Genomic DNA, 14,156 nt, shown 5'->3' with positions numbered 1-14,156 from the left:
GAATAAATTTATTCACAGAAAAGAGAATCAGAGTCAGAGTGAATGTAAAAAAAAGGTGATGTCTGCATATCTGGACAACTTTTTCTGGAGCAGTGATTGCATAAGCAACCATAATAGACTGCCCACCCCCAGCCATACAAAAAAGCCCTGAAGAAAAGTCTATCTCCAACTGCTGCACAGAGCCAATATTACTTGGCAAGTTGTAATCATGTTTAACTACCAGCAGATGAAATACACACCTGACCACTTTTTCATCACTATGTTGGAACTGTGAGATATAGCTTCCCTTCCCCCTTACACTGAGAACAAGCTGTTTTGATCAAAAACATATGAATCATCATCAATAATTCTAACCATAAAAAGGCAGTATAAAAATAAGACAGGAAGTATGACAACTCTTAAAGTTCAACAACATTCATAGCTACAGTATTCTCTCTCGCCTCTTCATTAACTGTTGCCCAACTAACTTACAAATTTCGTATAAGTTTTTATTTGTTTTTGTCTATTCTATTGTGGTTTTAACTTTCTGGGTGTTTTAAGTTATGGTTGTAAATATTTTAGTGATAAATTTATGACATAAACAAACAAACAAACTGTCCTGGAAACAGAAGAGGGAGGGAATCAGCTGCTCTGTGTTCTGTCCTGCCACAGGGCCTACTGATACCAGCTGCACTGTTCTGTTATTTGTTTTATTGTGATTTTATTAACGTATTTTGTTTTTACCCCTCAGTCACCTTGGAAGGGTGTGTATCCTTAATAATGGAACATAAATAACAATAACTAGGACTTGACTTAACATTAAGACTACCAAACCAATTTCCCAGAAAAGATCGTTCAGGAATTCTGCGCAATTATCATCCTCTCAATATTATTATTGTTTACTTTTAGGTGACTTGATTTTACTTAAAAAGCATAGCAAATTGAGCTTTGTTTCAAAATTATCCACCCAACACACACACTGTCAGGGAACTGCCATCGGCTCAGAGGCGAGGAACAGAAGGGCAGTTGTGTTACAGGGAGCCTCCAAAAATCTTGCAAAGCAGTTCCTCTTCCGGGGAGGAGGAAAGTCCCACCTCTAGTGGGGGAGAGGTGCAAGGACCAGAGGATGCTTGTGGGAGCCTTAACACCACTCCTAGGCAAGGAGGACAGGAGGGAAACATGCCCTTGCCATCGCCCGTGCTGCGCAGTAGCCTAAGGTGCAGAGAAGGACGGAGAAGGTTGGGAGTAGTGAAACTCTTATGTTGGGGGAGGTCCAAAAACAGACCACTCCCGGATTCTGCTAGCGATTGAGCCAGACATAAACTTTTGACGCTCTTCACTGTAAATAGTTTGCACCTAAATAAAGCCTGTAAAAGACAGGTTGGCGTCCTGCCTGGTTACTCTCGAGCAACCACAACAGCCATCTGACACACACCCTTGTCCTATAAATAACATTAGTTTAAAAATCTGGGCACATACCCACAAAGTTCTCCTGAGCTCAGCATCAGGGAGTTCTGTTGCCAGTTTAAGGTTTTCAAAGCTGATCTTCTCTCGGGGTCTTTGGTTCCAGGCAAAAAGCACAGCCAGCTGAAACGTTGTTACCTCCAAGTCATACTGGCCAACTTCATTCTTAAAAGTTATCTGTTAAAGGGAGCAAAAATTATCCATGAACTGTACTTAAGTACAGACTTGTCTCCAGCTCACCAAGACCAAGTACATATTTACAAAAATACAGAAGTGACTGGCACATGCATACATACAATTCCATTGGACATAAGATGATGCCAGTGAAGTTTCCTGCCGCTGTGGTTCTTTTTGTAGAACTCTTCCACCTCAGGGATGAGATCTTCTAATTCCGTGGGCAGCGATACAAAAACCTTTTCAGAACTTCTGGACCAGGCCCCAGCATTCAAAATTTTGATATTCACAGAATCCGCTGTACGAACAAACACCCAGATGAATTCCAAATCAGAATGTGAGTCACACAGAGCTAACAGCAAAACATCACAATAAAGAAACTGACTCTTTTCATGCTGGAGTTAAGCAGTGTCATTCTATGTAACATAGGAAAACAAGAGTACCTGGTAGGGCCAGCTTATTATTTTTGTGCATTTCCTTGAAAGCCTGGTTCAAATCTTCAGATACTTTGATATCCTGGAACATTCTCGCCAGCTTATTTACATAATCTGCTGGCATACCTACTTCCTGCATAAAGAGATGGCAAATTAAATGTAGGCACAATAGGATATAACCCAAATAGGTTATATAGGTATAACCCAAATAGACAATATACACATCCCCCCCGCCAGTGCTTGACAGCTACACAGGCCTATCAGATAATGGAAAACCAGATGGTCTCAAATGGGATGAAGCAGCATGTTGATAAATGTAAATCTGGAAAACACCAGCTAGTATGGCCTTAGTAACTACTACATTTGGCAATGTCCAATGATCAGCTCTGCACATCTAACACAGCAAGTCTGAAAATGTCTGTTATGTGAGTTGCATAGCTATATGAAAAACAGTTAGGGCTCTATTTCCCCTCCACCGAGTTTCTTGGGGTTGGATACCATCATGATGCAATTTGTTTACCTACAAATGACTTAGCCAGAAACAAGAGTTTAGCCTCCAGTCCCATTATATAGGCAGACATTCTTTCTTTCAGGAAATGAGTAATTCTGCAAGCCTCCAGGGAGATTGCCCCCAAAGTTCCTGCATCAGTCAAAAGTCTTCCAAGGTGTTAACTCACTTACTGAAGCAAGGGGTGCCTACTGACTTCTTGAGGGAGGGGGAAACAAACTCTCATATGAGATGCACCTGCCTAGAAAAGAGAGCCGTGCAATGCTCACAGAGTCCCATGGAGAGGACTGGCAGTGGCTGGAGCTAATGTAAGGCCATCATGTATATAAATAGCTGTTATATCATCATAAACAACTTATATCATAAGGAACTTAATCTAATTAAATTATGAGTTCTGTGGCTTATTCTGAGAGATTTTGTTTTATAGAAAATACTGTAAGCCTAAGTCTTATGAAACAGAGCTACTACTAATTTTCAATATTTTAATTTTTTAAAATACTTACTTTTAAACATAAAGGCCTATTCTAAGAAGGGAATTCAATAGCACACATCCAATATGCAGTGCTGAAAAGATACTAATAGGTAGACCACGGGTAGGCAAACTAAGGCCCGGGGGCCAGATCCAGCCCAATCGCCTTCTAAATGTGGCCCACAGACGGTCCGGGAATCAGCGTGTTTTTACAGGAGTAGAATGTGTGCTTTTATTTAAAATGCATCTCTGGGTTATTTGTGGGGCATAGGAATTCATTCATTTTTCCCCTTCAAAATATAGTCCGCCCCCCCACAAGGTCTGAAGGACAGTGGACCGGCCCCCTGCTGAAAAGTTTGCTGACCCCTGAGGTAGACCCTCAATAATTTATATTTAAAACATTAATATTTGCCCTTTTTAATCAACAAACTTAGAGGAATAATAAAAACATTAGGATTTGAGATACTTACTCTCAGCCATTCTACCATATTCTCTTCTATTTCACTATCTGCTGATATATCCAATATAAGACGTCTTGTTAAATGAGCTTTGTGGTATCTCATGAAAACATCTTTGTTCTGCACATACTTGAGCACCAATAGCTGTTTAAAAAAAAGCATTACATTAGTTTCAGTGGTTGCTACTAACATCTATTGTTACTGCACAGCCGAGCCAGGAGGTGGCAAGCTCATACTCCCAAAATGATTTTTCAGCAGTCATGCTCTATGAAATGACTACAGATTTAATTATGTTCCTTCTCAAGCTATCACTGAGGAACAAATGTGGTTTAACAACACAGTTCTACTTTTAATTGAAATGTTCTGCATTTCTCCCTTTTGATCACAGCAGTATCTGATTCTGCAAAAAGACCACACAGTAGCATTCAGAGATTAGTGTGCAATAAAAAGGTAAAGGACCCCTGACAGTCCAGTCGCGAACGACTCTGGGGTTGCGGTGCTCATCTCGCTTTACTGGACGAGGGAGCCAACGTTTGTCTGCAGACAGTTTTTCCAGGTCATGTGGCTAGCATGACTAAGCCACTTCTGGCGAAACCAGAGCAGCACATGTAAACGCCATTTAACTTTCCCCCTGGAGTGGTACCTATTTAACTACTTGCACTTTGGCGTGCTTTCGAACTGCTAGGTTGGCAGGAGCTGGGACTGAGCAACAGGAGCTCACCCCGTCACGGGGATTTGAACCACCGACCTTCTGATCGGCAAGCCCAAGGCTCAGTGGTTTAGACCACAGCGCTACCCACATCCCTCTTAGTGTGCAATACAGTGTGCTTAATTTTTTCTAAAACAAAAGGTGCCAGGGCTCAAACACAACAGTACATGGGGTCTCTTTAGCTTCCTTCTCACACTACTCACATTATTATTATTATAATATTAATTTTGTATGCCACCCTTAACGCAAAGATCACAGGGCACTTCACAATATAAAAATACAAAGGGGGGGGGGACATAATAAAATAGAAACAAACTAATAACTCCCCCCCCCCCGATATAATAAGGCAAAGTGTGTTGAAAGGGGTTGTGGGTTGGAGGATGCCAAACTTTTAGAACCCCAAAATGCACAGCTGCTCCTGGCCTCACAATCCACTAGGGGCAGGAAAGTTTTTCAGAGTAACCTCCACAACTAGAGGCTGCCCTGAGCCCTCAAACTCAGTGCAATCAGAGTTCCAGGGATTTTGTGTGCAAATGCTTCTTTGAACCAGATGTCTCTGCTAATGAGAGCATGGCCAAGTGGGAGAAGCTGCTGGCCATAGAGGCAGACCTAAAGGCACAATCCCACACGTTTTCAGTACATTTTGCATCTTCACACAAGTAATGCATGAAAAGAGGATTTTGTTAAAGGTCTGAACCCCACATCAGCCAACTTAAATTGCATGCAACTGTCAGATTAAGGAATAATACTTAATTGTGCATAAAAGTAAGATGCTACTCTCTGCACCCAGACAGCAACTAGATTAAGAACTGAACTATTGCGGCATTGAACTCCAATGACAGTCTCCCTCCCTGTTAATCCTGCTGTTTTTTGGAGTGATCAAAAGAAATTTTGCGGGGGATCACAATTGTATTCCCCCCCCCCCCGATAAAAACTAGAATCTGCACATACCACTTCTTTAAGCTTTGCTTCAATTTCTTCAGAGGTTAGTTTTTTGCTTAGCGGTGTTTTTCTCAACAACATATCACAATAATTCGCAAGCAGCTCCGGGCACTTGGACTCTGGCTGTGTTTTCAGTCCAACGCTAAACGAACATGAGAAGTAGTTATCACAAAATTATACTGAGCAGCCCTCAATTTGAAGTTGCGGACCATTATACCAAGTCAGGCTTTGCTAATAATTAAAAAGGGGAGGACACTTCAATAAAAAGGGCAAACGTTTACACACTTTTCTTAAATTCCATTTGCTTCTTTTCCTTCCAAGGGTCCATATGTTATTTCACAGATGTAATTAAAACGGAGAATAGTAATTTGTGTAAATGAGTTAGCAGAAGGGACTGTACGCAGAAAGCCAGTACAGCATGTATGAGAGAAGATTCCAAGTTCAAAAGAATTATCAGAACAAACAGCTCCGCCTAACATTGCCACAAGCTGTGTGTGACTTAAACTCTGGGCCTGCTATTAAATGAACAATCAGAAGTTACAATAGGGAGAATATACAGTACAAAAGCACCACAAGGCAGGCACTTTCATGGGACTCCTCTGAAGGTGGCTTCTTTAGAGCCTCTAGATTAGAACAGTGTCAATTATGGTGGAAGGATTCAGAAATTTCAATTTTTTCAAGTATTTAAATATAATATGGCATTGTAACTTCTAGTAATTTGATGCTTACGATTATCTGTTTATGGTAAAGGACTGAATATACAATGTCGAGCATGGGAAAGATGAATGTAAGCCCAAGGTGGCCTGAAAAACCAACTTTATATAATGAACTTGCCTAATTAACATCAAACAGAATGCAAATAGATTCAAGCCAATATTCAAACAACTTACCCCTTCTGTTTCAATGGTAATTCAAGTTTAAATATTGTGGCATCGTTAACAACAGCTTTATATGCCTAAAATAAAATGAAAACACCCATTCAATTCTCAACACAGGAACAGATTCCAAAACAGACCATTCAAAATCTTCATCTTTCATTTCAGACATCACACAGGGCTGATTGCAAAGCTATGGTTTGGCCACCAAGAACTTCCTGAAGTTTCATGCGCTCCCTACTTTAATTGCAGTATTAAGTTTGAAAGCTAAAGAGAATTAGTGGGAGCTGGCACCTATGCTTCGCTAACCAGGAAAGAGAAGGGGAAATGCACATAGGTGGGTGGAGGTTAGGTGTGTGCAAACCTGCTGTCATGGAAAGGTTGGACACAGAAGAATGGTAGGAGGAACCAGCTGGAAAGGTAGCAGGAACCAGCTTCCCCAAGGGAAGAAGGCTCAAAGGCTGGGTACTGGAGGTGGGTTGCCGATGGGTGGTCAGAGAGAAGACTGAAGGGAGTAGGTGTCAGAAGCTGAAGAGGTAATAGGGCTTAGTGAGTGGGGGAAGTCTGTGGCAGACAGAAGTCCAGAATCAGAGCCAGAAGCTGCAGCAGGAGAGGGGGGTGAGAGAAGCCATGAGGGAGAGGTGAGTCAGACTGGTGAAAAAGCACGGGTGTCTCCCTCTCCTGCTGCGACTAGCTCCCCTTCCTGCTGGTCTCCCAAGGACTAGGAGAGGCATTAGCAAGAGGAGCAAAAGCACAGGCAGTGTCTCAGATTGCTTGAGGAAAACCCTGGAGAAGTGACAGGCAGCTGTGGACCTTCAGTCTCTACAACTGTCTCCTGGGGCAAGACCTACTGAAGAAGAGCTGATGTGATCATTTAGGCCTGGCAACCCTGTGCAGACCCTGCTTTTTTCTAATAGAGAGTTCACTTACTCCAGGTGACTTACTGCTAGCTCACTCCTGACACATGCAGGGTAATCCCAATTATTAAATCAGCCGAATATGATGTCTGAACTAGCTAAACTATTCATAGAAATGTAGCAGTTTTGTTGCCTGCATTTTAAAACCTACCATTATATCAGCAGTACACCTAGTATTATTATATCATCATACCTTGTGATGGTATTCTCCAACATTTTATGTACAGTTTACAGTATTAGGACTTTAAATTCACTACTATTTCTATAATCATCTTAACAAATCCCCAACTTAGATACTTGGGCAATATTGACATATCATGATTAATTAGGCATGTATAGCTGTGAGAGTATCAAATGTAATTGTATAAGTATATGATTGAAATCTTGCAATTACTTTTATATAGAGAATTCTTAAGATGACAAGTTATTATATTTTTCATTTACATCATGCAAGTCTCATAAGCATCAATAACAAATTGTAGACTTGAAACATGAAGTATGTCATTGTGTTTTAAAACACACAGTGTTAAAAACTGAAACAAATGGCCAACTGAATTAATAACAATCATACCTTATCTCTGGCAGTAAGAAATCTTGGGTCATCTTGAAAAGCTTCTTTAACCAGCTTGCTAAATCGATTAAATAACGTGAGCAATTGTTCTACATACTTTTCAGAATCCTAAAAATTGAAGAAGCAAAGCAACAAAAAATAAAAAGCCAAATCTGTGAGAAAAAATAGCACATTATTATTAATCAGTGGCACTGGTAAACTAAACCAATTTTCTGTGAATTACTTATTTTCATGGAGGGTATTGAGCTCAAAAGTAATTACTTTTGCTAGATATTATGAAGCACATTACCAATTTTAAGTTCAAACAATTTATATAAAGTTTTCTGAATTATATTCCTAAAACACATTTCTTGGAAGAACCTGTATTCTACAGAAATTTCTGCTAAGTACAAGCTGTTAGAACAAAGGAACAAGAACTATTCAAAATATATTAAAAATGGAAATTGTTGAGTGTTAGTGGACAATCTGACAGATATCTATCCCTTTTTATACACTGGAAAAGTACACCGGGTGCTTCCAATAAAACTGCTTCATTTGAGGAAGATGTCCCAGTTCTTTAGAAGGTAGAGGTGACTTTACAGGCCACCATCAATTTCAGCTACTTTTCCTATTACAAAAAATACAATTTCACCCCAAGAAGTGATTCAGACATTATGCTAAACCAAAGACTGGCATTACGTGAACCACCAGCTAAAGGTTTGGGGCTTGGTGTGCCTAGTATGCATGGCAATTCACCTGGTTTGACACTAACCCCAATCCTGGTTTGACACTAGCCATGGTTTGGATGAAACTTGCTTACTAAGATTGGCCTCAAACGAGAACTGGAGGTAGGGAATCGCTGCACACAGAAGTTGGAGAGAATGAATGTACAAATCTGAGGCTTCTGACTGCTTTGTATCACAACTGGGCAGTCCCACAATGGCATGCTATGTGCTAACTCTAAATGCAGATTGGAAGGCAGAGCCATGGTTAATTTCTCTACCATTAAATCTGGTGCAGGGAATTTATCTTGCCAGTGTGGTGGCAGTTCTTTTAAGATCCCCACGTTCCAGGGATTTGGCTTGCTGTTAATTGTGCTGATTGCTTTGAAGCAAAGTTTCAATTTGTAATAGAAATCTTTAATTGCTTAATAATGCCAATAAAATTAAAAGCTTGCAGTTTTATTTCATGAGATTTAAAACCTCCAATGATTTTAAGGAAGTAGCAATATTTCCCTACTGTATCTAGTAAACAGCCTGGTTTTCAATTCAATTTCACACATTCATTTCAAGATTTAGTAGAGACTGTGTTTCTGGGCAAGGCAGGGACTGAAGTGGGAAGGAGCATATCATACTGGACGTAGCTGCAAACATTTGGCTGCATGATTTCTTGGGCAGTAGAAAAAGGCAACCAACACTTTGGATACCTACTTCACACCAAACTGAGAATTAGTTTTGCAAAATATTCCTGATATATAGGGAAAGCTTTCTAAGGGTAAGGGATAAATTCAAGAAACACCTACTTACAGTAGTAATAGTTTCAGCGGCTGCTACCATATCTGCTAATCCAGCACTAACGATATGCTCTTCCAAATCTTTTAACATAGGCTCTATTCCATTAGGAACTTTATCCATCAATGAAAACATTAGATGCAACTCTGAAGACAAAAAAAGTTGAAGAAGCCACAAGTCAATTCATCTGTAGCAAGGCACCTGGAAGCTTTATTCCAGATAAACTTTATTCTGTGAACCGCCCTGAGACCTCCAGGTATAGGGCAGTATAATAATAATAATAATAATAATAATAATAATAATAATTTCTACAAATGGCAAGATGTTCAAGTCATGCTCTCTTAATTGCAAAACACCCCTCCACTTCACAAACTATCGGTGGAAATTATATGAATAATGACTTGAGATTATCCAGTGGGTCTGTTCAGGCTTAACCTAGGCTCTGTACAAACCACGATGTGCAAATTGGAAGCCAGCCTTGAGAATGCACACTTTCTCCTCCATGAACCAATTTCCCCCTTTCCTTTCCAGCATTAACCATAGTCTTCCATCACATACACACCATGGTTAATCAATAACAGGATCCTTGTAATCTAGGCTTTGAATTATGGTATATGTGTATATAAGAAGTATATAAATGTTGTGAAAATAAAGTAAAATAGGCGTGTTGGGAGAAGACAGAAGCACCCTGAGGTTCACAGCAATCAAAGCAGATGTGAAATATTTTTTTAAAAATCTGTATGTACTGTATTAATAAAATACACTATAGTAAAGAAAGAATAAAAAGGAATATAGTGCTGATTTTAAATAGCCAAGCTCAACCTCTGACAGAACAAGCAAGTAGGAAGTCTCTCATCATGCTACCACTGAGGTGGATGAAAGGAACTTACAGAACAGTAGTAGTCATGGCCCTTTTGAGAGTGTGCTAAGATGGTGGTGAGCTGCCTGCAGAAAACATTAGCCTAGCTCTAGAAGGCTCCAAATAAGGCTCTGCACAGGCACAATACCGATAAATGGGACTGCACTGGGACCATGAAAGAGAACTATATTAACCCTTGGAAAGGAAGAGAAGAGAAGAGAAACTACCTTGAGTGCCATCAGGGGGAAAGGCGGGGAATGAATGAATAAAATAAATAAAAGGAAGAGAAGGAAGCGAAAGAATGCATCCTCAAGGAGGACTCCTGATTTGCTGCCTACAGTTAGCCAGGGTCAGCATTACATTTTATGTAAACCACTCAGAGGTTTTTAAGAATAAGCAGTATATAATTCAAATTAAGTATGTAAAACAAATAAATCACTGATTCATTCAGGGAAGGATGCAGAGGAAAGCAAAACTGTGGGGGAAGAAGTGGTTTTATGGACCAGTCTTCTCCAGGACTATGCAGCGAAATTCACTGCAATAGCCCATGTAAACTAATCAATTTCTCAATAGTTCCAAGTTCCCATAAAGTCTCATTCCCCTTGAGGACTGAAAGTTATACTTGTACGACGTTTGCTACCTTGCTATATTCAGCTCTGGACTAGTGCCAAAGAAGTGCTGTCAGGATGAGAAGCCAAGCATATTTTTTAAAGGTCAGATACCTTTTGAATTCCCAGGCCTAACTGCAGATGTTTATACCATGAAAGGTGGAATCATCCATTTTGAACTAATTGCTATTTTTTTAAAAAACAACAACCCCACAAATAACATATACCATGTAGTGGAGTAAATTAAACAAAAGGTTATAGTGTGCAGGGTTGTTTGCTTATGCAGTCTCTTTCTTCTGATTTCCACCCATGGAGAATAATGTATTGAAAAGCAACTCAGAATGATATCACTTGTCAACATAAACCTTTGCCAAAAAGGCACATAAACTAATAGCATTCCTAGGGCTTAAAGATATGCCTGTTCACCTAAATGATAAAAACTAAGTAGACCCAAAAGACGGACAAGTGTGTTGAAATACAGCTAAAAACATGCAGCAGCAGTCATAATGCAATATGGTGGGGGGCCAAGTGTGCTTTCAGCTACCACTGGATTAACCCTCATTCAGTTACATGAAATGCACTGAAACTGCAATGAATGAATATAAACATCCCGATGTGTGATATAGTGGTTTAACTATTAGACTATGCAGGTAGAACAGATTTCAGCTCCTGCTCAGCCGTGAAGTCAACCTTAGACCAGCCACTATTCCTCAGACTCACGGAATTAACAGGGTTGTTTTGAGGATTAAAATGGGGGGAATAACTTTGTACACAGACCCTGAGCAGAAAGGGTAGGATAAAAGTGCGACAAAGAAACATGTGATAAAATTTATTTACAAGCTATATAAAAAGCATAGCCATGCAGGGCAGGAAGCAACTCTGAACTGGTTCTACATCGAATTGTATTTCTTGTGTGCTACTCTTTACAAAAGCAGTAATATAAATCAGATATATATTTTACTCTGTCCATACCAATCTAATGACACAGATTTATGCTACACTTCACTTACTTTCTGTTTCATTTCGTTTGATCATGCCTTGGCATTCAGCTAAAATTGTCTCCTTAAAAGATGTCACCAGAGCATTCACACAGCACTCCATAAGCTGAAAGGTAGAAATGCAAACTATTAGTGTACTTAGGATGTAGAAATGCATCAGCTGAATTGAGATGATCTTGCAATCATGTTTTGGAGAATGAGGAACACTCCACACACCCCTTTCTCTCTCCCTCCCTCATGCATGCCTCAATCAATCACTTCCTCTTTTAATCAAGCCACAATTTGCAGCAGCCATTACATTAGGCAATAATAGTGGAGGAAACAGCTTATTCTTAAAAACCTCTGAGTGGTTTACAGTCAAGCTCCTCCCTCCATGAATTGTCACCTGATAGCAACCATTACATTAGGCTACATAGAAGACAGAACAGATGTGGGGCCACTTCATCTGTGCAGCTGAGACACCAAGAACTTATGAACTCCTTGAACTCTTTCCAATCCAGTTTATCATTCAAAGAACTGGTAACTAAGAACTTACACCTGAGTTTGCTTATTTATTCCTCCCTCCCAATCCATTTTCCTTTGGTGGAATGGGAGGGGGTTGTCTTTTTTTTTTTTTTAGTGATATGGAAGACATTTTGGATGAAGTGTTTGGGGGAGATTGAACCCTTCAAACTAGGACAGCACACCAGGATCATTTTGTGCTTTGCAATTCTGGTTTGGAGGGCTTGCTCAAACTATGGTTTGGAGGAGAGCTTTCCAAACTTTTCATGTTGGTGACACACTTTTTAGACATGCATCATTTTGTGACATGGGAATTCAGTTTTACTAGCAAACTGGGGGTTAAACTAACCCCTTTCCAGCCCCAGGAGGAGCATGGGGAGTGTTCATGTGACACACAGTTTGGGAAGCTCTGGCTTGGAGGATCATCTGAAATCAGCTAGTCTCCAGTTTTGCAAAATACAGAACTCCCCAGTATGAAGCAAATTTAGGACACCCCCTATAGTAGATAGAATTATGTTTATACACATTTTGACTAATGTTAACTTCACCATGAAGTTCCAGGGTGGGTTACAACAATTTTGAATTACAATATTAAAAACAGTTAATAAAGATTACAATCTAGGGAACAAGGGTTCTAAAACATAGGGATAAAAAAGCAGAAGCATGTACACATTCTACAGGGCAATCCCATACAGAGCTCGGTGATGTTTGCACCCACGTGAATGGGTATACAATGGTATATAATTATACCTGCTATATATAGCTAAAACTAACACATACCGCTTCTACAGAGTTACATTCCCGCCTGGTTTCTAAATACCGTAGTGCTCTTTTTTCTTCTTCCTTTAATTTAGCATCTGCCTGTAGAGAGCAGAACAACGATTACTTAGAATATTAACATTAACAGGACCAACAACTTCATACCAACACCTTTGAACTTACATATTTCATGTAATTCTGAACACCATTTTGTTGCAAATACGAAGGGGCTTGAGTTCTATAAAATCTCTCTGTTGAATCAAGGTATGCTTTTTCAAAATTATCCCGATAAATCTGGAGTTTGTCTTCAGGATTAGAACACAGATTAACTGAAATGAGGAATATAAAGTTAAAGCATTCTTCCTGGGCTTCTATATGATGAAACACACTTACTTCTCCCATTAATGACAATGAATATAACAATAGGCAGAAAAACATAGTCTAGCTTTCCATTTTTTAAAACAATTCCTGATCATCTGGACATAAGACTATGACAACTTAGAAGTCTAATAGGAGGAATAAAAGTGTGCTTTTTAGGGCAATTTTAGATTGTAAGTTAGCAGGTAAGGGAGCAATCCAAACCCAATACTTGTCTCAGGATGAGTGAATAAAGACCCACAGGATCTCTCGCTCAGTCAGCCGATTCCTGGTGCTGCTGAGCTATCCTGGCATAAGCCCCATATACCAACTTAGGCAAAGATATGCCAGTCCTAACTCCCTCAACCTGTCAGCTCAGTCACCTGAGTCATTACTGAAAGATCTTTCCAGCATAAGACCTGAAAAATGGGCATTCTAGGAGAGTGGCGAGGGCTGGGCCAGGCTGGGAGGGCTAACTCTGGAACTTACAGCACCAAAAAGGGTAGTGTTTAAAAAATATTGAATTTACATTCCACCAACCCATGGGATTTCAGATTCCTCCCCCCCAAAAAAGAATAATCCCCAGGGCATTTGCCTGTGCAAAAGCAGCAGTAACATGAATCTTAAGATCATCACTGATTGAAATGTCTGAAGAAATTCCTTATTTACTAATCAAGACAAGGGACAAGTTTCAAGCATCAAGAAAAACAAACCCTTATAGTTCAAACACCTTTGGAAACTGCTCTTGCTGCTGGACTACAGAGATTACTGGTCTTTTCTGTACACTTGTCATCAATCCTTTTGTCAATGCAAATTGTAGCTGGAGGCAAACTATGATGGTTTGTATATTAATGGGGTTCTGAAGACATGCCCCATAAAACAACACATACCATACGATTCTCTAACACCAATGACAAGTTGAGAGTCAAATGCTTCCCCTAGCCTTTCAGCATGGACCAGCTTCATTGCACTGTCTTGAAGGCGAGTCTTTATATTTGAAAATATGGATTCGTTCCAAGTGTCTAACATGAGCTGCAAAGACAGAAAGAAGAAGAAATAACATTAAAAGGTATGTACAAATTCT

General features: G+C 39.8%; 1 protein-coding gene across 3 annotated transcripts in view; it reads right to left on the bottom strand.

Moving 5' to 3' along the window:
• The window catches only part of CUL5 (cullin 5), a 33,349-nt gene that overhangs the window by 7,307 nt on the left and 11,886 nt on the right, over positions 1-14,156 (bottom strand). For 2 of the 3 annotated variants that reach the window (XM_083438849.1, XM_083438850.1), the window contains exons 5-16: positions 13,963-14,104; positions 12,899-13,044; positions 12,737-12,817; positions 11,468-11,561; positions 9,006-9,136; positions 7,501-7,608; positions 6,028-6,092; positions 5,147-5,279; positions 3,499-3,630; positions 2,061-2,184; positions 1,740-1,915; positions 1,459-1,620 (exon numbers count right to left, since the gene is read on the bottom strand). In XM_083438849.1, the coding sequence (XP_083294975.1) occupies positions 1,459-1,620; positions 1,740-1,915; positions 2,061-2,184; positions 3,499-3,630; positions 5,147-5,279; positions 6,028-6,092; positions 7,501-7,608; positions 9,006-9,136; positions 11,468-11,561; positions 12,737-12,817; positions 12,899-13,044; positions 13,963-14,104 (1,494 nt within the window). Of the gene's footprint in view, positions 1-843; positions 959-1,412; positions 1,621-1,739; positions 1,916-2,060; positions 2,185-3,498; positions 3,631-5,146; positions 5,280-6,027; positions 6,093-7,500; positions 7,609-9,005; positions 9,137-11,467; positions 11,562-12,736; positions 12,818-12,898; positions 13,045-13,962; positions 14,105-14,156 lie in introns of those variants that run through there. The other variant, XM_083438851.1, reaches the window with a different exon arrangement.

Source organism: Podarcis tiliguerta, assembly GCF_965153285.1.
Source record: "Podarcis tiliguerta genome assembly, chromosome: 4".
NCBI lineage: Eukaryota > Metazoa > Chordata > Lepidosauria > Squamata > Lacertidae > Podarcis > Podarcis tiliguerta.
This window is presented reverse-complemented; position numbering and strand designations above follow the sequence as displayed.